This window comes from Melanerpes formicivorus, unplaced genomic scaffold, assembly GCF_026170545.1.
Source record: "Melanerpes formicivorus ecotype bairdi unplaced genomic scaffold, bMelFor1.0.p_v2 SCAF_6, whole genome shotgun sequence".
In the NCBI taxonomy this organism is placed as follows: Eukaryota; Metazoa; Chordata; class Aves; order Piciformes; family Picidae; genus Melanerpes; species Melanerpes formicivorus.
The window spans coordinates 10,284,365-10,310,008 of record NW_027142358.1 but is presented as its reverse complement, the minus strand read 5'-3'; the positions used below and the strand labels follow the sequence as shown (position 1 = coordinate 10,310,008).

Sequence of the window (25,644 nt, the reverse complement as noted above, 5' to 3'; positions counted from 1 at the left end):
AAGGCAAAAATGTTCTGTGTGTTCTGGCTGTAAGCAGTTTCCCCCTACCAATTTTCTAGTGTATACATTAAGCTTTGTTTTACAGGTATGCTGCATTTGAAGCAGTTTGACTGCACCACTTATAGATTCAGTATTAATTTTAAATGCTAATATCATGGTCTTGCTTTATCCTTATTTATTGTGATATATTTAAAAATATTATTAGACTGTAATAATAAATTAAAAATTTATTTAAAATATTTACTGAAGTATTACATTAATACTGTTTTCTATCCTTGGAACTAAGAATTCTTTATCCACAGTAGGAGCTTTTGGTGCTAATGTGTAGTTGCTGGCATGAATTTAGTTAGTTCCACTTGTCGCACCACCTTCTTGAGTCCTACTGAACTGGCAGTTCAGAGGAAACTCTTCAGAACATGACTTAAAGGTAGCTTACCTGAAGAGATTATTCTTCTATCCTGATTACATTACTCTGCTGTGCTATGAAAACAAAGGAGTAAAAAACAGAACTGGAGAACAAGACATATGACTGAAACAACTGTGCTAAGTATATCGGCACATATAAGTATATGGGTACGGATGATCTTGGCCAGCTGAGACAGGAGCTACTTCATCTAGATGTGTTGCTGAGGAAATTGTGAAATTTGCCTGCACTGGGCCACCATTCCAAACCACATAACCTACGAGATCAGGAAAAAATGTACCATCAGGATGGGATATTCAGATTACTGAAAAGCACATTTATCATTTGAGTATTTGCTCTATTTGCTTCTGTATTGTGAAAAATTCTGCAATGAAAATGAGTGCAACCAGGTCTGTTCAGTTGATGATACAGAAAATATGGAATTGAACTGCAGTGTTGCAGAGATTGCTAGCAATAATTCAAACGGCAATTTTCCAATTAAAGGATGAAATGGACATAACTTTGCTTCACCCATTTCATTCTTTTATTCCCATAATCTCAATGCTAGTCTACCTGATAGCACATTCTTTTATTATGACTTTTGCACCTGGAAATCACAAATTTTAATGGAATGTAAACCAAAAGACACTACAATCACAAAAAGTTGTTTATTTTAAGGTACAGGGTTCCAATTTCACTGAAAGGAAGGATTACTTAATTCCATGTGTACTGAGACCTTGTCTCCCACTACACTTAAATACACCCTGATAAATTTGAAGAACCAAACATCAGTAGATTGTAATCTTACAATAGAGACTCATTCTCTACTACTGAAATTTGTATTTTCCTAATTTGTTTAAAAAAATAAAGAATTGGTCCACATACAAATTAAAATGGGCAAAAGTAAGTTTAAGATGAGCAAGCATGGTCCTTTTTATTCAGTTCCAGTTGTAGCGGTCTCTTGGAGGTAAATTGTAAGGTGCTCTCTCTTCCTCTTCAGGTCCATAATCTAATGGCAGACCATAATTGTAATCAACTGTTACAACTGGTAATCTTTTGCTTTGTTCCATTTCTCTAGTAGGTTCACCTTGAAAAGGTTTTTGTTCATACTCTATTGAACTATCTTCTTGGTGTCCAAATGATGATGGATGCATTGTTCGTGGAGAATATGGTGCAAATCTTTTTTTTCCTCTATTAAGTGCATCTGAGGGATGCATTCTCCTATTGTCTTCAGGACAATTTGGTTGATTACTGTAAGAACAACAAATATGAGCAGTGAAAGGCTTAGAAACGAAACAGTTGATTTATTGTTGGTGGCAACCACTAGAAATTAAACCTGTGTAACCTTGAAAGAATAGTTAAGCCCCTCATTTTTGTTTTTACCCTCCAAGATTAAAATCCTCCATATTGGATGCTGCAAAGTTGTTTATATTTATTTTTCAATAGATTAAAATGACAGCATCTTCTAGTAAGTAATTCTACTAAAGATGTTTTGTTTCAAGTGTTGTTTCTAATTAAAATTCCCTGTTTACTTGGAGTTTCTTTATGTAGGAGAAATATTTTTGTTCCCAAACCCATGTTGTCATTTTTGTGACTAGTATGTAATAGTAGCTCTCTAAGTACATAGTCTCAACAGGCAACAATGTACTTGGGTTTTATAGCTCCAAGTACTTTAATTATTAATTCCTTTGCAACAGAAGAATCACTCTTCTACAAAATACCTATGTAGTGATCTAAAAATGGATAAATACATGCTTTTTGGTTTAGATTCTCTTTACTCTCAAGTACCTTATTTTGTAAAATAAGTGGTGTGTAAAGCCAATTCAGAATTTTAAAGCATTCTCCCTCACTTAACTATGCATTAATGTAGATTGGAAAGGATGTCTAGAAGTACCTATGTCCACCTGCTCAAAATAGGTCTAATTAGATGAATTTGTGCAGTGGCCATATCCACCCAAGTCTCGAGTACCTCAAAGGATGGGTATTCCATAGCTATTCTGGGCAACCTGCTTCAGTGTCTGACCATCCCTCACAGTAAAAACCATGAGCCTGTTGCAGACAGCAGATAAGAGTTAAACATAGCATCTGCTTTCTTGCTTACTGGCAGTAGCTTTTCCCATTTTGTAGTATTTTAGCTTGAACTGTGCTTGTCACCATGACTTATTTCAGGGATTCTCACACTATTTCATAATCACAATCAAACACAATATGGATGTTTCACAACTTAGTCCCATTATTTGTTCAGTCTTCAGATTAAATGGTTTAAGCTGCATTTGAGAAAAAATATTAACCTCAATTTTTACACTGTGCAGTCAGTTTGTATTTTTTTAAGCTGGGAGACTGAGGGAGTAACAGTATAAGGGTAAGTCAGAAAACAACATATGATATCTGATATTTACCTATAATTTCTGGTGAAGTCATTATCAGACCCATAATCTCTGTGAAGTGAAGGAGATGAGGAGAAATGCGGTTCTGGTACATTTTCATGGGAAGAAAAAGACTGACTTCTGCAAATCATCAAAAGAATTGTACATTAAGAAAAATACCAAGTTATAAACTTTTGAAGAGTAATGTGCTTATCAAAAGAAATAGATTTATTTTTACTTTTAATTGAAATTTACTTTAAAAAAAAAAATCTTAATGGTATTAAGCACCTAAAAATAGTATGCTTCTTTGTAATGATACCCTCTGTTTCACCAGTATAATGAAGGAATTAAACTGAACTTTACTAGCCCAACAAATATCTGAAATATTACAAATATTTTGAAATATTATTTGAGAGAATATGATGCAAACTCAGAAGCAAAGGGATTTCTAACATATTACTAATGCATGGAACAAACAAATGCAAGCCAAACTTCCTTGTGGCATTATTGTTCATCTCCAGCTAAATGCCTAAATAAAATTTCCTATCTTCTTCTGTCTTGAGGATTCTGTTTTAAATCTAAGTTTCCACACAAAACAAAAGGAGACAGAGTTTCGTTTCAAGGTGACTCTAAAAAGGTAAAGGAAACACATAAGCTTAAAAACCCAGAACCTTCTAACTTAGGAAATACTGGTTTTCAAAGCTGCAACATTCCAGCTTACATCAAACTCTCCCATAACTCTTTCTATTTTGACTTAATTAACTCATCATCTATATATGACTTCAGAAGAATAACTGATTTGAAATTTAATTTAGAATGCAGAGGTGTATGCTTTAATAGTAAAATTCTGGTCTTACAGTTCAAGGATGTCTTACCTGTCTGAACACCATTCACGTGGCAAGTCATCATGACCCGGATGATCATGAAAAGCTCTTGACCTTTGTCCATGCCCTTTATTAACATAATCTAAGTCTTTCAGCTGAGTCTGTTCCTGTAAGTCGTCATAAGGCTGATGGTCATGAAAAGCTCTATGCCTTTGTCCAGGCCCTTTACTATCATAATCTTTTAGTTGCATTTCTGTTTGTAAGTCATTGCGAGGCTGGTGATCATTGAAAGGCCTCAACCTCTGCCCACAACCCCTATTAACAAATTCACAATCTCCCAGTTGCTGTGGCTGTACATCATCATGTGACTGATAGTTATGGAAAGATCTTAGTCTTTGGCCAGGACTTCTTTTGACACGATCTAACTCTTTCAGCTGCATCCTAGCCTGAAATTCATCATGAGATTGGTGGTCATGGAATGGTCTTTGTCTCTGGCCCCGGCCCCTGCTGCCAAAATCAAAATCCTTTGACTGCCTATCTTCCTGAAAATCATTATGGGATGAATGGTCAGGAAAAGATCTCTGCCTTTGTCCATGGCCTCTGTTAAATTTGTTATCCCTTGATTGTCTTTCTGTCTGTAAATCATCATGAAACTGGCGTCCATGAAAAGGTCTCAATCTTTGTCCAGGTCCCTTGTTACTGAAGTCTAGGTCCTTCAGCTGCATGTCTTCTTGATAATCATCACAAAACTGTTGATCAGGAAAGGGTCTTTGCCTTTGTCCTGGTCCCCTGTTGTAGTCCCAGTTTCTTGTCTGCATTGGTGCTCTTAAATCATCCTGAGTCTGATGGTCATGGAATGGTCGTCTTCTTTGTCCAGGTCCCTTATTAATAAAATCAAAATCTCTCAACTGTATCTGTCCTTGCAAATTGTTGTGAGAGTGGTCATCATAAATTCTTAATCTTTTCCCAGACCTGTAAAGAAGTTTTTGTCTTGAATAGAACATCATAATTAGACAGGCTCCAAGTCATTAATGAAAATAAGCTTTTTTAACCAAGAATTGATATGAAAGACATTGTAAATAGATATAAAAGCTACTAACAATCCAAATGAGAAGTAAGGTTATAAAGTTTTCAATGTCATAGCAGAAGCTGTGACAAACATTCACTTATATTTATGTTTCATCCAATTCTCCAAACAGATTTTTGCATTGGTAGGCAATATCCATAAAATCTCTTTTAAATTAGAATATCTACAGTATTTTAAATGAAGAAAAAGTATCATTCCCACTGGTTTTTGATGGGGTGTGTGTTTTTTTGTTTGTCTTGTTGGTTTGAGGGTGTTTGGTTTTTTTCTTTTAACTCCATGTTTCAGCCTATTACCCCTGAAAATCTTCATTTGGGAACTGCTCCACAGATGCTTCCACTGCATGCGGTGGAGGAATAACATCTTCATCTGAATCCCATACATCCATTCCAAGGTTACTAAGAAGAATAAAAACATCTCACATGAGCTTCCTTTTTCAAAACATACTACTGAGAAAAATACACAACAAACACACATAAGCTTTCAGTTCACAATGACAGAAAGGTTTGTATGTTAAGTTAAATCTCTACGTTTTTAAGTTACAAATGTCTGTAAAATTACAACTTGCTATCTTGCAAGTTTTAATCTTGCAAATTTGTTTGGGGAAGGGCTGCACAGCACACAAAAAGAATACCTAAACTCTGGTCTTTAAATTGGAAGGACATGGATTGGTACTGGGGCTAGTGCTGTTTTAACATGTTGCTCTCATGGGCAGTGGGATTGAGTGCACCCTCAGTAAGTTTGCTGATGACACCAAGCTGTGTGGTGCCGTTGACATACTGGAGGGAAAGGGATGCCATACAGAGGGACTGTGACAGGCTTGAGAGATGGGCCCTTGCCAACCTCATAAAGTGCAACAACACTAAGTATGAGATCCTGCTCCTGGACTGGGGCAATCCCAAGCCAAATGCAGGCTGCATGATGAATGTATTGAGAGCAGCCCTGCAGACAACGACTTGGTGGTGCTGGTTGATGAGGTACTTGATGTGATGCAGCATTGTCCACTGGCAGACCAAAAAGCCAACTGTATCCTAGGTTGCATCAACAGATGCCTGGCCAGCAAGTCAAGGAGGTGATAGTAGTATCACCTCTAGTCTGCCCTTTGAGACCCTGCCTGAAGTACTGCGTCCTGCCCTGGAGCCCCCAACACAAGGACAATCACAGGGCTTAAGCACCTCTCCTATGAGGAGAAACTGAGGGAGTTGGGTCTGTTCAGCCTTGAGAAGACTCCAGGGAGACCATACAGTCACCTTCCAGTACCTCAAGGGGGCCTACAGGAAAGCTGGAGAGGGATTTGTTATAACACATTTGGTGATAGGACAAGGGGCAATGATTTTAAGCTAAAGCAAGGTAGATTTAGACATCAGGAAGAAGTTCTTTTTTATGGGAGTTGTGAGACACTGGAATGGATTGCCTGAAAAAGTTTCGGATGCCTCATCCCTGGAAGTGTTTAAGACCAGACTGGATGAGGCTTTGAGCAACCCAGTCTAGTAGAAGGTGTCCCTCCCCATGGCAGAGGGGCTGAAACTGGATGATCTTTAAGGTCTCCTCCAACTCAAGCCATTCTATTATTCATAAGCTTAAACCAACATCAAAAGGCTGCGAGACAAGCACCATACCCATTAAACAAATCTGACCTGGGACTAATTAAATCATGCACAGACTAGAAAATAATTCTAACAGTAAAACAAAGGGCATTAAGTTGAACTAAAAAGATACAAATCAGTCAGGTATTGACTTTAAATTCAGTTTTCTGCTACAAGATATCATTGGCACAAATAACGTAGGAAGATGTAAAGGTTAGCTATTCTTATGTGGATATGGTAAGCATGATGTTTTTACACACCAGGGACACAACTACTATTAACAGAGGATTTGAGAACAGTATTCCCTTTCCCATACTTGTTTATTCCTAAAACTGTTGTACTATTTTGTTTTAAAATATCTGGTTTTACCATAGTAACAACATCAGGCAGATCATGAGGATTGTAAAGATCTTTGCAGCAGCTCCTTTCTGTTTATGAGAGAACAGACTCAGTACATGTGTCACAGTATGATAAAACCAATGGTCAACAGTAGTTGTTGGATTAAAAAAAAATAATCTTTTGAATCATATACATTCAAAAGATGAACCAAACACACCACACTTAGAATCATAGAATCAATAAGGTTGGAAAAGACCTCAGAGATCATCAAGTCCAACCGATGTTCATATTATTCATATCACAACTCTTACAATATATGTGTAGTTGCATATTAAAGTTTTAAGATGAGGTTTATTTTTACGCAGCAGACATACTGGGAAATCTTAACCATACCACTAAAAGCTTTTCTTTACCTTCTCATTGGCTGTGTTCTGAGATCTGTGAGATACACAAGACCATCCATGCGATGACCTCTAGCATCACCAAAAGCTACAGAAAAAAACCCATGACAGTACAATGAAATGTGCTCAAACTGAACTACAAAAATATAAAAGGCAAGTTTCTTTTCACTGTGAGATGTTGAATTTGAAACAATTCTAACTTGATATGAAATACTTCAGAAAGCTAGCACCATTTAGACTTTTTGTTGTTGTTGTTTAAACAACTGAAACTGGTAGTGGTAGCAGCTTATGACTGAAAACCCTTAAAGCAAAATGGTAAGATTTTAAGCAGCTGAAACATACTTCTACTAAGTTGTCAATTTGTTAATGCTCAAGTCTTGCTTAGAACAGAGACAAGTCAGACAAAAGCTTTTGTGGAAGCTAGCACATGAAATAACTCTAAAGACGCTGAAATAGAATTGTAGTATTTGTGAATGCAATTGTAGCAATTGTGAACTGCAACCTGCCTTAATTTGAACTGTATAAATACCTTGGATTGCCACCTCTGGATCCCAGCCTTCAACGTCTATAAGATATCTGAAGAAAAATATGATTACATTGTTATCCTGAAGGGATTAGAGACTAATATGAGGATAGTATGTTTTGTGAACCCTTACCTACATATAAGGTAGCCAGTTCTATTAATGCCATTAGTACAGTGAACGCCAATGAGTTTCTCTATCAAAAAGGAAAGGACAGTCTTTAATAGTTCAGAAAGGGAAATTATTAAATAATTAGTGAAAAAAAAAGTTGTACTTTTCCACCACAGCAATGATCAATATTTGCTATTTACAAAATTATACTGTCAAGCCTGTAAAAAACCTGACATGTCCAGATTCTGTCCTCTTCACGCTGAACCTTTAGCAGCAGTTACCTCACTACTTCTAAACCTGTGAAGACTGAGATGAACTCTGCTGAACACAGGAAAAGAGAAAGAGGAGTGACTGTAGTGGCTTGCCTCAGCCAGAACTGCAGTAACAAGAGAAAAAGAATAAAATACAGTCTTGAAAGCAGTTCTAAACAAGCAGATGTAAAATTGAGGAACTTAAGAGTTTCTTGTAAACCTACAAGAAGGAAAAAATACACATAATGCTCCCAGTGGCTATGGGTATGAAAAAACTGGATAAAAGAAGCACCAGTAATCTCTAAAGATATCTTCATTTTCTGGGAAAGGTTATACTAATCAGCTGAAGGCTAAAGTGCAGAATAACTTACTACGGTGTTTCAAATCAGATATTTTCAGCAGAAATATGGTAACACAAATACAGTCATGCAAGGTACTGATAAAACCTCATCCCAACTACCCCATACTCATATTTAATAATAAAGAAATAAAATTGAATTATGTAAAGGATATTATAATGGTCACAACAGAAGCTTATGAGAAGAGACCTAGGAAGCTTGAAAGATATCTCAGATATAAGGAAGAATAACAATACTTAAGGGCTAAGTTGGCATAGGAATAATATGTATTAGATGATTGAGAGTTTTTAAGCTAAATTTTAGAGGAACAAAGCTGTGACAGAGACAAAAGGCAATTTTTTTAAATGAAACTTTGATAAATATTTTGAGGAGATAAAATTTAATTGTTTGCCACACAAGAAGACAGTCACATTATTGTAAATTGGTGTCCTAACAATTCAGACAGTAAAAATCTGCAACTTCTCAAAAATTATTTGTTAGAAGAATCCTGAGAAATTTAAGGGGCAATCTAAAACAGAAAGCAAGTTACAACAACTAAGCTAACATAAATATGAAAGATGTCCCAACTCTGAACTTACACAAGCTCTGCCAAAATGGCCCTACTAGCCAAAACGACGTGTCTTCATCCAGTAACAAATTAACATTTGATTCTCTCTATTCTGAGAATAAGAAATAATGAAGTTCAAATATAGACTATTCTTTGTCACAAGAAAAATCACTAGATCAAAACCAGAAGGAAACTAATAATCTCCAAGTAATTTCTCAAAGCCAAAGAATAGCAAAGAAAGAACTTGCACACTAACTTCCTGAGTAAGGACAAGGGCAGCTTCTTAGATCTTTTAATTTTCCCAGGACTTCTAATCGAGGCTTTCATACCTGAGATTTAAGTCAGACCTCTTTCACGAGAGTTGACCCTCCACAGTAAAACTGTGGTTATACTCTGCAGCAAAAAAAAAAGTGTATGCATTTGGCCCGTAATATCTCTGCTTTCTCACATAAAGTGATAAAGTAACCACAGCAAGTAGCATGAGAAAGCTTGAAAGAATGGTCCTTCGATATTGTGCCAGGAAACAGTTAAAATCTGCCTACAAAGGAACTTTAACACCAACAAATGAACAAACCAAACCACAACAAAAAGCAGTGAAAAGGTAAAATCTGAAAAGAGGTACAGATAAGTTTATTTCCACATAAAGTGCCTTTTACCTTCTCAGAAAGAACTACACTATTGCATAAACACTACAACAGCAACAGAGCATGCTGTGGGAAGAGTGACACCATGTCGGTGACATGATTTTTAAGAACTGCTAGGATATGAAGGAAATACTGGACTCCTACATAAAAAAAATGCTGTATCAGACTAAATGGACTGAATTTGCACACCTGTATCCATGCCTACTGCTGTGAGAAAAAGCCTGTGTTATTTAGAACATTCAAAAAGCCCTGGCAGCTACAACACTAAGCTGGTAGACAATTTGGGTCAGACAGATGAAAGTCTTGTTGCAGTTACTTTGACATGTAACAGAAATATAGTGCTATTAGGAAGAGCATTGAAGTTACTAGTAATTTTGAAAAGGACGCTTTGAATGCAAAAAAAAAAATGCAGTGGTTCACATAATGTATCTTATTATAATAATGAAGTGGAAAGTGCTACAGAAAGTTTGAGATTCCTGATGTTGTAAATGTGTATTGAAATTGATAAATGATAAACTTAGCACTGAAAGAAAAATGTTGGTTTTACAACATAATATGCTGCTATTTACCATTTCCTGCATTTTCCCACAGGAATTTTCTGACCCATTTTTTGAACTGTAGGATAGTAGCATTGTCAGGGACTTCAAGTCCAACAGTATAAAGTTTCTTATACTGCACACTTTTAGGTAAATCCTAGCAAAAAGAAGGGAAAAAAAAAAAAAGGGAAAAATTATTGAAGTCATACCTTAATCAGTATCTAACAAAGACAATGCAAACAGTAGACAATTCTGTATATGCTCTCAGAAACTACCATTTACATTTCCACTTTAAAGACCTCATCTCAGAGAACAGTTTCTACAGAAGACTTTCTCCTTGCTAAGAAGGCAGCGCATCAACTAAAGAGAATGGATTCTTCTAATTCCATTTTAACCCCTTTTATAATTATTAACAATATCTGTCCTACCCACCTACAATCATATACATACTTACATATTGACCACCTTAATGCTTACAAGCCTATACATACTCAAAGTTAGTATTCAGTTATAACACTGCTATTTATTCTCTTTTCTAAATAGGAGGCTGATTAATCACAATTGTTTGGATCATATAGGTAAAAAATTGAAATTGATGAAGTAGTTTCAAAATGTACACTTTTATCAGTTAAAAAAGACCTTAGGAATAAAGAATGTCTTCAGAAGAGATAATGCAAGTCTTCTGCATTTTTTCCTGCAGTGTCTGGCAGAAACTCTGCCATGAAGTAACCAAGAAACTCTGTCTTGAGTTACCGTTACACAAATAAGCCACAAATGCAGCTAGCTGGGAAAAGCTGTTATTTCCTCTGTGACAAAACATGCAGTTTCTGTTGGAGACACAAAATGATTCTAGAAAGGTCACCTGTGCATGTCAATTCAAGGTAAGCAAGTGTGTAAACACTTTAAAACAAAGCTTGCAATAACTATTTTGTTTTGTTATTATGCTTGTATTACCTTCACTTCATAGTATCTTGTGGTATATGTTAAATCAATAATTAATCCAAGCTCCAGATTTAGGGCTTTCATTGCAGCAATTAAGTCTTTTGGTGTAAATTTCTGGGTTGGGGTAAGCCTCTGGTTAATTGCCTGTGATGAAAACAGAAAAGAAAGATTTTACATTCTGAGAGCAAGACCTTCGTAATATTCAGCTGCTTTAATTACAACTAGTTAACACCAGCATTCAAAAGGGAATGTTTACAGTATCAGAACCATATCCATGTATCACAGGCATAGAAGGAACCAAATAAAAAACCATGAATTTGTTGTGTGTTCCTACTCAGGCAAAAATGTGTGAGAATTTTGACTTGGACGATGTTATTAAGAAATATTATCAAAATAAGCACTAGTTTGATAGACACAAAAATCCTGCAAAATGCAGCATCTATATACTCATTTTCATGTAATTAGCAAAAACCATTAATACCACAATTCCTTTTTCCCCCAAAACATACTTCAACCTGCACAGTAACACAAAAATCAACAGTGTATTTCACATAAAAAACATGAGAAGTTGTGGTACAAGAGATCATTTCTTCTACAGGTTTTAACTTTCTCCCCACAAATCTGCAGATATTCTTATCCCTGCTTCATCTCTTGGCAGAGTGTCCTTGCATGTCATTTATCAGTGGGAAATATTAAATAAGGCTAAAATAAGGTGACTATGAAAGCTGCATGTTGGTGCGTATTGAATAATTAACTTCATTTGACAGAAACAGTGGGAAAAATGTTTACTCACCCTATTGTAGCTGTGTTTTTTGAAATGTGTTCTTCACTCTAGGTGTGAAAATGCCTCATATATGCAAGAGTGGATTTTCTCTGAATAGCGTGCTTGTCCATTGTGAGAGCCTTTTGACACAGGCTTGGCCACAACCAATACAGTGGCAAAAGATGCAGCAGCCTCAACCACCTCTCAATTCCTTTGTCAACAAGAAATTCAAGCAGACTGGACTCAGAACTAATGGAAAGGAAGGTAGCCACAGACTATACACCTCTTAGACCCACAGATGCTATAGGATAACAGAGTTACTAGCCATTCCTTCATTTGACTGTATGGATTATAAGATTCAAGCAAGCATTTATCATGAGTCTATAAACAGAGGCAGAAAACCAAATTAAAGAACAGCATGACAGTCCTATCAAAGCTTTAAAGTGATTAGGAAGCTCAAGCTGAAAAGAATAGGGTAGAAAGCATATAGAAGCATTCAGCCCTATGTATTTCAGATACTGGTGCACCGCAAAAAAAAAACCCTAGAGGTTGTTGTGGTTCAAATCACATGATCATGAGTCAGTTATCTCACTGCCATTGAACAGTAAAATCTGAAACTGAACTTACTAATTTTGAGGTGACAGTGGTGAATCTGCCAAAGGTCTATGGTAGAAAGTTAAAGAATTTTTCCTTTTATTATGTGAAGTCACACAAACTGAGGTGAAACACAATTTACAACACCAAGTTATCTCTAAACATTGCTTGATTGAGTAAACAGTTAAATGTGTTATGGAAGACTGTTTTGACAGTTTGGAATTTTCTGAAGTACTCCTGCTGAGTATTCAGTAGTTGAGGTCTTTAACCGGGCTTTGAGAACTCTGAGGAATCTGTGAATTCTAAAACCCTTCTAAGGGCACAGGAAGGAACTTGCCCAGACCCTACTATACTACAATGTTACTGTTAGCATTACAATGATGATCTGAAAGGAAGGACAGAAAGTCTTTCCAAATAAATCTGTGATCTTAATTAAGCCATTACAAGCAGCACATTGCCTAAAACAATAACCTTTGAGTCTTGAAATACTGAAAATGTTTTCTCCCTTTGAGTGAAATCAACCAATTTCCTATTAGGTAGCACAGAAGAATACTGCTGCATATTTAAGAGGCCTATTCTCTCTGGTCAACTGACAGACTATGACCAATGAGGTCTTCAGTACTTCCAAACAGATTTACTGTACTCCACCATCTTTTCAAAGGTCTAAGAGTTTCACCAGTTACACACTTTATGTGCATTCTGCCATAAACTCCATGAGCTTCAAGCACACAGGCTCTGGCAGACTTGCCATTTCTGTATCTTGCGTAGTTGAGACTGAAAAAAATTCAAGGGACAGAAACATTACAGATTTTCTTTTCTTGGGTAGCAGACTTTGTATCTGGCCAAGTTCAAAGACAGCTTCACAGACCAGGGATCCTTGCCCCACTGAGATCAGTAGGGCTGGAAGTCAGGCAATGACATAGTGATAAATACTTGTGGTACGTTGCTATACGTGTTCTCCAAGAACGTCTGCCCTTTTTATGACCTTTAGTGGAGCTCTTTCCAAACATCACAGGAACCACAAGGAAAGGGTAGAGTTAGTATCAAACTATCTTGCTCTAAAATCTGGAGTGTTAGGGATAGGGAACTGGAAATACATGTACTGAACAAGTCATGCCCAAAATAGTGCATCTGAGAAAAAAAATGAAGCTAAAGCAAATGGAATTACAGAGCTGATGATGCAAAAAATCATTTCCCAACAAAGAAGCTAATTATAAATCTGCTGAATTTTGTATTTACTGCTACAGCTGTTCACTTGACAGTCTTGGTAGAAAGATACATGACTACTGTACAATCCATCAATACCATGGAGAACATGATCAACACCAAATCTGAGATCCTTGGTGTCAAAGGCAATAAGCCACCATACTAAAGCTTTAAAAGCAGCCACAGGAAGGAAGCCCTGCAAGTGTTCCACTTTAGTCACTACTGAACTAAAGGGTAACTGAAAATGCAGTGAGCACTGATATACCCCAACAACCAAATCTTTTGTGTATGAATACTAGAGTGCAAGCTGCAGACATTAACTTAGACAGAATAGTTACTCTTAGCTGCTAGTTATGTCTAGCAACTGAAAAGAGCTTGCAAACTTTTATTTCCTATCTTGAAGCAAGGACTTTAAGAGATAATTTATACAGCACTTGGATTCATTTATACAGAAGGGCAAATTTGCCCTAATTTGCCCTCTGTCTCAATCCACTAAAGAACTGCAGAGTCCAAAAAGACAGCCTCTGTATTTTATGTTTTCCCAAAGAATTAACAGATTAAGATGGCACTCCATGTAGGAAGTACTAACACACAATAAATCTATGAAGAGTTCTTTTTAAATATACTGCATTCCTCAAGATCCCTAAAACTTTTTGCTTATGAAGTTGATAATCTGAATTGATAAAAGTACTGCAGTGACTGGTATCCTTTAATAAGTGCTTGCATAACCCATATGATTTTTTTGCAAGTAATGAAAAGATGTTAAATAGAAAATTTAGGCCACTTAATAGTGATCAGAAGAACTGTGCTGATTGATTAGAGATTTTATGATTTTTGAAGAGTAACACCAAATACAATTTTTAAAAGAAAGAAAAATACAGACTATTACGTAAAAATAGCCACTAGTAGATGACCAAAAAAGGCTAAATCTGAGTATTTTTCCTAAAACTTTCCTGGTTTGCATGAATATTCACACTATTATTCATTCCTTCTGCACTGTATCTTATAGAGCCAAACTGTAGTTACTTTTTATACATACCCCTTTTAAAGGTACTTTGAATGCAATAAATCTAGTTCCTGGTATGGGTTGTCCAACTGGTGTCAAACTCCGCCATCTGTAATGAAACAAGTAGCTTTTTAACAAGTATTTTCAAATAACACAATTCAACAGAAAACACCCACAGCTTTGTGTGAAGGGAGGAGGAAAAAAAAAGTTATATCCTTTAGGGTTAAAAATTGGGTAAAAAAAAAACCACATAAAAATTACACTGCTTTAAAATTACAGTATCACAGTATCACCAAGGTTGGAAGAGACCTCAAAGATCATCAAGTCTAACCTGTCACCACAGACCTCATGACTAGGCCATGGCACTAAGTGCCACATCCAATCCCCTCTTGAACCCCTCCAGGGATGGTGACTCCACCACTTCCCTGGGAAGCACATTCCAATGGCAAACGACTCTCTCAGTGAAGGACTTTCTCCTCACCTCGAGCTTAAACTTCCACTGGCACAGGTTAAGACTGTGTCCTCTCGTTCTGGTGCTGGTTGCCTGAGAGAAGAGACCAACTCCCTCTTGGCTACAACCTCCCTTCAGGTAGTTGTAGACAGCAATGAGGTCTCACCTGAGCCTCCTCTTCTCCAGGCTAAACAATCCCAGCTCCCTCAGCCTATCCTCATAGGGCTTGTGCTCAAGGCCTCTCCCCAGCCTCATTGCCCTTCTCTGGACACGTTCAAGTGTCTCAATGTCCTTCTTAAACTGAGTGGCCCAGAACTGGACACGGTACTCAAGGTGTAGCCTAACCAGCGCAGAGTACAGGGGTACAATGACTTCCCTGCTCCTGCTGGCCACAATTTAATTATAACAGTTATTTCAATCAATATGCGTATCAGGCAAGCCTAGTGTCATATTTTGCAGAGTTTAAATATAATATCTATTTCAAACTTCTCCAAGAGGAAAGATCCATTATCTTTTTTTTTTCTGATGGGTCATGCAGCTACTAGCACAATGTATTAATATTTGTATTTCCAAACAGCAGGGTCCAATAGTTCCTAAAATTCCTTGACGACATAAGCAAGTAATCATAACTGAGGTACACAAGTTTAAAAAAATGGCAAACTAAATCCTGATGAGTAAAATAATTTTAAAAATTCCATCTCCATTAGTAATCTGCCTCTTTCACCAATAAAGGTATTTTTAGAATAACTACAAAAATTAGTTATGTATTTTATTAAAATTAGTAGATCCAAAAAACCCAACAAAGAGTGGTCTAAAAGATGCTAGAAGAACATCAACAGAATAGTGCCATCGCACTAATCAGGACAGAAGCTTATTCAGCACACTACACAGCTTAAATTAAGACATTTTGATTGTTGCAAGTCTATGTTAGGAGGCATAATAAAATAAATCATTATTCCCCACAAATCACCACCACAAAGAAAATATTTCTTAGAGATAGTGTCCACAATTACTATTATTATATAGTAGATTTGTGTCCCCAAGTCTGCAATTATTCCATGAAGTGGTAATCAAAGTACTATCAGGATATTTGAAAATAATCCTTTTTTTACCCCCTTCCTTCCTTCTACAACTCCCCAAACATTCTTTCCCTCAAAATCATAGGACAGCATTTACAAACAAGTAGCACCCAAGATAAAGCAAAGAATATAACATTTAACAAGTAAAAAAGAGGGTTTTTTTATTATAGTTGGCTATCAATACAGGTTAAGTTCAACCTGGATGAATCAACCACCTTTAAAAAGTTTTTATATGCACACATCAGTAATTTACCTCACAATAAAATGCAAAGGTTACTCTTACTAAAAATACAAAACGTCTAGGTTTTTGTAAATCTCTTTACTTTGTAATGTGCTGCCTCTTCAAAGAATCATTCTTGTCTGTAGTTTGTAATATACAGAGAGTATGTCTTCACACCAAAACTTAGTGAAGCTTATTTACTAAGGTGAAGATTTGTTACAACACTCAAAATACTAGTAATTCCAAAACCACAAAGAACTGGTGGATAAATTCTACAATGTACTGAGAAAACTCAGTTTTCTTTTAATTTCTGTTTTCTTTTTCATCATGAGCTAAAGAACAGATTGGAGGGATCACAACATGTCTACACAGGCACAGATGCTTAGTTCAGCGGATAAAGAATAAAATAACAAAAGGGGCAACAACTCTTCATTAGGAGGCTGTTGTAAACAGCTTGTCACATAGAAAGCACATACTGTGAGAAGGTATAAGAACAAGCTAGACATTAAATCAGAGGTGTTTGCAGTAAAAGCTTTCACAAAATTCTAAATTATTGCAGGAACTTTGTACCTCATCATTGCAACAAGGGAATAAAACTATTCTTCACGTTCCCTTAGTTCAGAATAGTTGCATAGAGGAGGAAAAAAGGAGGGGGGGAAAGTGCACACTATCAGCATAACTTGAAAAAGCATTGCTCAAAAAATTACATCTTGTGTATTATAGAATAAAAACCTTCTAACTTTAGAAGTCTTCCCAAGTGAATTTTCAAGCTTGTACACTTTGGAGTCTGGTAGCTGTACACTAGTTGTAAAATATGAAAACGTAAATGTGAGACTATGTTCCATTTGTTCAAGAAAGATCAATTGTAAATTCATCAATTAAGATCACAGTGTAAATGGACTGAAAATACCAAAACCCACAATACAATAAAGTATCCTAGTTGCAAGAATTCAGTTAAACAACCAACCAAAACTACAGCAAAACTGTGAAAACCACCCTATTTATCTAACTCACTTCATCTTAGAAAGGTACTAAATGCTGTAAACATTATGTAGATGTGTATTAGATCTAAACTACTGCTAAAATCAATGACAAAGTCAGGTTTGATACCAGCTCCTGTCTCATTCATTTTAGTAACTCTAGAAATTATCTAGCTTTTTGTAAACCAGTATTTTGCTCTTAAGCTTTCAAATGGAATCAGAAAATGGGCTATACCTAGATATGGGAATTAGTGCAGTGAATGTCATCATAGAGGTAAAATTAACACAGTATTTTTTCTTCAGTCTAGTTCAACTAACTCTTTGGCATTATCTTTACCAATAAAATGTACAAAATGCTCAATCTCACAGTTAGCCACAATATATGTTTAGAAAGATTTTGAAGGACAGTAGAATTTAAAAAACCCAGCCACAGAAGACAAATTATCCTATGCAGTAAGACAATTTTTAAAATACCGTAAATTAGAAGCTCACATATTTTGTAACATGCTTTCTTTTGGAAAGCCACGAGTGGAAATCTAGTACGATTATCATAAATACAAGCAATTAGGAGCCAGAAGAAATGATCACAAAAAAGGATTAAAAATCTTATTTTATTTAATCAGTAATGTAAAAAAGGCTTTGTAAAAAATGTGAACTGTTTTCCACATTAAGGGATTGACAGAACAATGCACCAGGATTACAGAGTTTGTTGTCAGACTTTAAAAACCGGGGACTTTATTCTCCTGTATTTAAAGCTGTTTAAATCCTCCCAGAAAAAAAGTCTGCAAAATCAGCAAGAATCTCAAAAGCTGCTGACAGCTCTGCAGTAGAAAATGAGTAGAAGGCATTCTTCATCAAAAAATATAAAGGGCATGTATTCTGTGTTATCTTTAAAATTGTATTTAAAAGCAATATAAGCATAATGCAGCAGAACTAAAAATTATCACAGAATAAACCCAGTAGATTGAAATTAAACAAAGGTTGGCTAAGGAAATACATTCAGATTTTTTCTGCTGTCAACAAAGGAATATTGTTAGGAATTATATGAGACAGGGTCTAAAAAACTCTTACAGAGGAAGTCTAGAGAAAGAAATAACTAAAAGCATGTCAGCTGCAGGTGGTTACAAGAGCAAAGACCTAAGTACTTTAAAAAAGCATGAATCACAATCACGAGACAGGATTTGTGTCTTGCTTGAATACAGAAGGAAGAAAGTCAAAACTCAAAGATGTTAACACAAGGCTTGTCACCATCCTGTACCAAAGACTAGAAGATAATCAAGATGAGTGAAAAACAAGCTGGACATGAAGCAGCTGAAAAGACAACAAGAAGAGTTTCCTGAAAGAGTTTCCTGCTATCTTACTGAGACAAGGGTAAAAAATTTATTTCTATGCCTAGAAATACAGCTAGGCATTTGCATTAGAGAGGCAATAGGTCTGGCCACAGAACTAATGGCATTTCCATCAGAAAGATGTTGTGCCAAGAATTTTTAAATGGAACAGCACAAATTCAGAGAAACACTGCAGCCTCCCAACACAAATAATAGTCAGAGAAAGACATATTCAGGGAGAAACTGCCTGAGAACTTCTGCATGAAACACAATGGTTGTCAAACTGCAGAAAATGTAGGTCAGCAAACATTAAAGAAAACTAGCATCTTAAAATCTGTGATATTTCTGATCCTCTCACAAGCAAACCTACTTCAGAATCACAAAAAGTGTGTAAAAGGATGGGCAGACTCTTAAGCTCGCTCTAAGCTATGACAGGTTTTTATGGGCCCAATATATGTAAACATTTAAAAACTTTTCAATATTAATTAAATGCTAATTAAAATGTTTCTAAACTACCCAAAGACACAACAGCCCCAGAAACTGCATATCTACATAGAAAAATAATTCAGGCAGAAGTGCTCTTAAATAAAAAGTGACATATTGCACACACATGATACGTTTTCAATTACAACTTTATTTTTCTAAGTTTTCAAACAGGTAAACAATCCAGGGATTACATGCAGATCAAGACCTGTAAGTCAAGGAAACATGTAAATTAACCAATTATATAAATACCTATCTTTCACAGTTCCCATTTGTCTATCATGTTTTGTCTTCATCACTCTGCAACTACTATCCAGCAGAAAACATTCTGCTTTTCCTCTAAAATTTCTGTGATGCTTACATGGTTTCCAGTTAAAGAAATACCATTATTATTGACACTACAAACTCTAGTTTCCTATCAGAAGTATTTAGTTTCCATGAAAAGATACTACTCTGCTTGTCCATTTTAATTTAAATGAAAGGCAAGCATGTTTTATCTAAAAATTTCAGGGATATTCAGTGAAACAATAGAAAAGAAATGAGCTTCATGGACCCAAGTAGAAGTTTACAAGATATGTGATCTAGATTAACCCAAAGCAATAATATGCTTTGTAACAGCAGCAACCAAAGAAGCCTCAGTTGAAGGACAAAAAAAACCCCAAAACAACAAACCATCAAAAAAATCTTTGAAAAACATTTTTGAAAGCAAATCAGCTCCAAGACCAATCAGATGAGGAACCTCAACAATGTCCGCATAGTAATCTGCTTCAAGTGTGTAACAGAAGACATTACAGAAATGCCCTCGAAAAAAAAGTAAGCTTACATTAAATTTGAGTAAGGGAGAATTCTTTCTTTACAGTAAGAGTGGTAAAATACTGGAACAGGTTGCCCAGAGATGTGGCTGAGGCCCTGTCCCTGGAGACATTCAAGATCAGACTCAATACAGCCCTGACAGCCTGATCTAGTTGGAGGTGTCCCTGCTCACTGCAGGCGGTGTTGGACAAGATGACCTTTGAGGGTCCTTTCCAACCCAATGCAATCTGTGAATCTGTGAAAATAATTCACAGGTACAATACAGTGGAAGAACTAAACTGTAATTCGAATGTCTCATATCTTCAGTTTGTCAGATCTCAGTGACAGAATTATATAAAAATATAAAGCACAGCAAACTGTCAACAGCTACTCTGTAAGTCCTTTATGGCAAACTCTCCGGTCTCTTTGAAGCCTAAACTCTCCTTAGATTGCCTGTGAAACCAATGTGTACATTAGTATATGCTAAAAAATAAACAAACACACCCCTCACTATATTGTAGCACTTCTAGAGAATAACTATGACATTTTTCCCTGACAAAAATACTAAGTATCAAAGGAAGTAAACTGCGTTCTCTTACACTTTCAAGTGTAAAATGTTCTGTATAACATGTAGCAGTATTCTAGAGTAAAAGTAACTAGAACTGAACTAAAGGCATCAATTCAAAATGATTTTCATCTAACAGTTAAAAATCAGCAGAAATGGTGTAAACAGGTATATATTACTCAAAAGCTACAGTAGGTGAAGAAGTTCACTGAGCAATATCTGAAGCTATGGTAATCTATTAACAGATTTCTACAGTTCTGCAGCCCCTCATGAGCACCTATTATTATGAAGCAGTAAAAATTTAGATCTTACCTGAGAATGTGAATTCAAAAATGGTCTAGGATAATTACTGTAACTGTAGAGAAACTCAAGTCTGAAATACTGTCAGTTGTAGCAAGATAATTTAGAAAAATACTACTTAGAACCTTTTCTCCTTGTTTTTCAACTACTATTACTGCATGATATACCCAGAGCTTTATTTTCCAAGTGGCTTCCATACGTCTATTGACACCAGATTCAATACTATGCTACTGAAATACTATTCTGAAGCAAAGATATCCATATAAAGACCATGACATGCTATCAAGACACATACTGAACAAATCTAAAGCAGAAAGGAAGGAATACAGCACTTAATCTATTACTGTATAAATTTGTCACTGTGATTTTGTTCACCCTGTTAAGTGGGACACAAATAAATCATAGCTGGTGAAAAATTATGTGAAGCATGGGAGCAGTTTCCTTACCATGTCAATAAGTAATTGCATAGCTTTGTACTTATGACAGTGTACTATTACACAAGGTATGGGCCATTGACTCTTAGAACAATGCTATCATTACTCAGGTGCTGTAGGAAGTAATTTCTCTCCATCTCACATTTTGGTATATAAATATTTCATGCCTGATGTTATCAAGTATTTTCACTCCACAAACTCTCAGCATATAGTAACCCTTTGCTCCCATCCACCCTTGAATATACACAGTCAATTATGTCATAATCTTCAACATTCCTGTAGAAGTGAAAGTGCTTAGTTTTGAAGTTGACATAGGAATAGGAGTAAACTGGGTTGGAAAAGACCTTCAAAATCAAGTCCAACCCATCACCCTACACCATCTAATCAACATGGCACCAAGAGCCCCATCCAGTCTCTTCTTAACCACCTCCAGTGACAGTGACTCCACCACCTCCCTGGGAAGCCAATTCTAACGGCCAATCACTCCTTCTGTGAAGAATTTCTTCTTAACATCCAGCTTAAACCTGTCCTGGCACAGCTTGAGACTGTGTCCTCTTGTTCTGTGGTGGTTGCCTGGGAGAAGAGACCAACCCCCACCTGGCTACAACCTCCCTTCAGGTAGTTGTAGACAGCAATGAGGTCTCCTCTGAGCCTCCTCTTCTCCAGAAGAGAAGACTGCAGTCTTGCTTCATCACAAAATTACTTCTCCAGCACTGCTTTCTAGGATTGAAACTGCAATGGACACTGTATACCTTAGCTCTGCTCCAAGATATTAAAGGCAAAAAGGAGAAATGCTTTTGATTATGAAGGAACAGCAGAAGTTTTACTCTCAGACCTTCTCCTCTTACTGACAGAGCAAAGATGGTAAAAATAGCATCAGATCAAATAGTCTGGGCTAGGGTTGAGTGACAGGGACAGAACAAGGATAGACCAAGAACTCACATCACAAGACTGGCAGTGCAGATCCAGTGGCAACACTAGCAAATAATGCCACTTTAATATTACTTTAGGTGCTAAGTACCAAGTACAGCTATCCAGCAAAGCTGTGCAATGATACAGCACAACTTTGCATAAAAGCAACTTTAACTATGCTGCAGATAAGAGTATTACAAAACACAGAAGTAATTAGCCAATCAATTAAAAAAAAAAAAACTAATGAAATTGCTATTTTTTTGTTTAGTTGCACTACTCCTAGCTACTTAGAACTTACTGAAGCCTCCAATGTATTGTATCGTTTTAAATACCATAATGGAATTTGGTTTACAGCTATGAAGAATGGTACAAAGAATTAACAGAAAGACAATCTTAAAAAAATGTCTGTATGTGTTGTGCCTTTAACTACTACAACATTTCTCTCGACCTATCACTAAAACCAAATCAATTACTACTAGATTTATTGCTTTTACAATACTGTGACATAATTGAGCTTGTACTTCCACAGTATGCTATTGTCTGGACTGGTCCTTATTCTACAGTGTGCAACAATCACACTTCTGTTAATAACTACTTCTGGTGCCAATAAATTGCATGTGCAGGATCACCTAGGTTAGAATTGGATTTAAGTTCTCCTCCAGGGTTCCTGCTATTTTTCTCTGTTGTACTAAAGTAATTCACAGTGAGAAACTACAGCATGCTGTGCTAGAACAAGGATGACAATGTGCTGCTACACGAGACTGGGAGGCTAACAATTCTTTACTGCAAAAAAAAACAATACTGTGGATGTCTAGCTTGACTTGTTAGTAATATACAAGTATCTGGAGAAGCTGAGAAGCAGTTCAGTATCATAAGCACTAATGTTATTACTAATTACTCTACAGTAGATGTTTCTCTCCTTGAAAGATACGCAGGTATTAGTTTCCCATTGCAGAAGCTCCAAGTATAATCCTCTTCTTCTCCCATGTGAGGGGCAAAAACCAAAGGTGACACAAGCATCCAATTCCCAAAGTTTTAGTAGTAGTATGGAGAAAACAAGGACAGTTCTTTCATGCTTTCTGCATTAGTGCCTGCAAATCTAACTAACTGTAGCTCTTTTGTCCAAATTTTAACAGAAATTTCAGACTTCCAGATAAAGACATGCTTAGATTTCCTAAAATTTTATTCTAATTCCCAAGTTGTCAGGTATGAAAAAAATTCAAAGTTTCTTGAAGTTATTTTGTCTTTTGTTGCTATTTATTGCTTTTAAGCCACCATATTTTGAAGGAAAACATGCTTTTTTTATTTCATTGCTCCTCCTAAGAATGTTCTTAATAAACTCATTTAATGCTCAAAATAATGTATAAACTGCAAGTTTCTATTCTGTCAGAGCCCGCCTTTTTATCTCAGCACACCCTCCTCTCCATTAAGTTTTCCTCATGTCAGCAGTAACACATGGGGCAGACTTCTAAACGTGGACTTTTTTTTTTTCAGCAGAGCTGAAGAACAGTATCTGTTTTAAATTAGGTAATTCTGTGCTCCACATAGGCACTCCCCAATCAATTGGAAAACCTGTAGAGCGCATTTGAGCTTTTAAAAATTATTCTTGCCAAAACCATAGTTATGTTGTCCTTTTGTGAAAAGAAACCCGCTGGGTATTTCAGGACCTGAATCCATGAAAACATTTCTTAATGAAATGCATGCAATGGCCTGCTCCCATTTTATCAGCTCTTTCTCCATTCTTGGTAACAAGCATCAGAGCAGTCAGAATGATGAGCTACTCTTCCATTTCCCCAGTAAGTGTACACCTGGGGGTAGGAAGATTAGGAAGAAGTGACTGTGTTTGGCTGATGAAGGAGAAGCCTTCACAAACAGGCTGGAGCATTATACTCACCTGGGGGATGAAAGGTTTGACTTATTCCTGTCTTGAAGAAGATACCTACCTTACCTGGCTGTAGGTGGTGAAGATGCTTGTGGAAAGAAAGCATCTGGGGCAGAAAGTGCCCCTTCTCTGTGGGCAGGACTGTGCCTGCTCCTGCCTCTTGCTCAGTGTGAGGGATACTCACCCATCGGGGATAGTATTCTTCTTTACCATGCTGAAAGCAGGAGGAGGCAGAGCAGGAGACAGCGGTGAAAGTGGGCACTGCAGCAAAGGAGAGAGAACCGCGCAGTTAACACGGTGCTAATCTCTTTCTCCATCAGTGGGCCTTTTCACAGGGCTGACTCTCAAATAAAACAAACCCAGTAGTCAGTTGAGGCCTAAAGCCATCCTGAATTATGCAGCTTGCAAGCCAGCCTCTTTTCTTCATTGCTACAGCACGACAAGAGAGAAATACAACTCACCTCTCCTCTCCAGGAGATCGAGAGGAGAGGCAGCAGGTTTCTAACTCTAGCAGCACCGCTGCAGGGATGCTGATCTTCCTGGCAGCCCCCTCCGCTCTTGTCCTGTGGCTCCGAGCAGTCTGTTCTGCCCTTGTACTCCCACAGGTAGAACTCTTGTTCTCAACGGGAAGAATCTCCAGGCAGCTGCAACAGGCGAGGCCGGCACCTCAGCAAAGGAAAGCCCATCACCTGCTCCACTCTGCCCTAGAAGGGTCCAATCTTACTAGATCCTGGTTACCGTCAGGGCCCACCGATCGCAGTGGGACCGGGGCAGGGAGGAAAGGGAAAAGGGGAATCTCTCCGCCTCCACGGAGGGCCCATGTTTGCCGCTCCAGAGAAGACGTCTGAGGTTGACGTGATGTTCCCTCCTCAAAGGTGCATGTCCCCGCGAACGCAGGTTGCCCCGGGCAGGACCACCTCCCGAGAGCCGCCCCGGGTTCTGTCCTAGCGGGAAGCCGCTAAGTTTGGGAGAGGGAGGGGGGAAAAGGAAAAAAAAAAAAAAAAAAAAGAGAGAGACTGGGCCGGAGATGGGGAGGTCGCGGCCTGACTGCAAGGCGCCGGACAGTCAGAGAGGGGGTGGGCTGTACGGAGAGGGAGCGGCTTCAGTAGCGGTCGGTAACAGGGAGAGGCCCGGGCACCAGCATGGCGGGGCGGGGAGGACCGGGGCTGCGGGCGGCCCGTACCCGGACAGGATTTCCCTTGTAGAAGAAGCTTGTTGCGAGACAGAACGTTCCCGAAAAGGTCTCCAAAACGCCTGCGCGGCAGCCAGCCGGCTTGCCGGGAGCGAGGAATGCGCCTGCTCTTCTGGAGCCAGCCTAGGGACCACCGGCAGCGCGTGCGCGGTGGCCGGCGAACCAGAGGGAAAAGTTCCTCAGCCTGCCACGAGCGGCGGCCCGTCATGGGGGGAGTGCACTCTGCGCGTGCGCAGCGAGCCCGTGGGTGACAGGAGCACGCTTCGGGGCGCGTGCGTGCCTTTGGGGGCGGGGACAAGTTCGGGGCGCAGGCGCAGCGGTTGGTGGCGCGAAGCGCGCTGGGGCGTTGTGTAAGGCAGCACTGCGGGCGGGTGAGGGTTTGTCCTTGTTGTGGGGGGGCTACTGTCTCGTGGTTGTTATGGTAGCTGCTGAGGGGTCGTTTGGCACCTTCCAGCCTGGGTGGGTGTTTATGTGAGGTGCGGCCCTGAAGCTTGGGCCCCGTGAAGGCGCTGAGCGCACGAGCCGCCGGCGGAATTTCAGCGG

General features: G+C 37.9%; 1 protein-coding gene and 1 long non-coding RNA gene across 2 annotated transcripts; both read right to left on the bottom strand.

Annotated features, from left to right (window-relative positions):
- Window positions 1-1,052: 1,052 nt before the first annotated feature.
- On the bottom strand, window positions 1,053-25,280 carry LOC137441651 (uncharacterized; the record flags this gene model as incomplete). Its single annotated transcript, XM_068139269.1, has 12 exons — window positions 1,053-1,654; window positions 2,803-2,910; window positions 3,645-4,565; window positions 4,974-5,075; window positions 7,016-7,091; window positions 7,533-7,579; window positions 7,660-7,720; window positions 10,006-10,129; window positions 10,927-11,058; window positions 14,517-14,592; window positions 24,371-24,553; window positions 25,093-25,280. Coding segments are annotated over 12 exons (2,331 nt in total), but the record flags the coding sequence as incomplete, so codon positions are not given.
- On the bottom strand, window positions 19,156-24,168 carry LOC137441806 (uncharacterized). Its single transcript, XR_010987491.1, has 2 exons — window positions 24,094-24,168; window positions 19,156-19,232 (listed from the first exon to the last, which is right to left on the bottom strand). It is a non-coding gene; the product is annotated as an uncharacterized lncRNA (long non-coding RNA).
- Window positions 25,281-25,644: the final 364 nt, after the last annotated feature.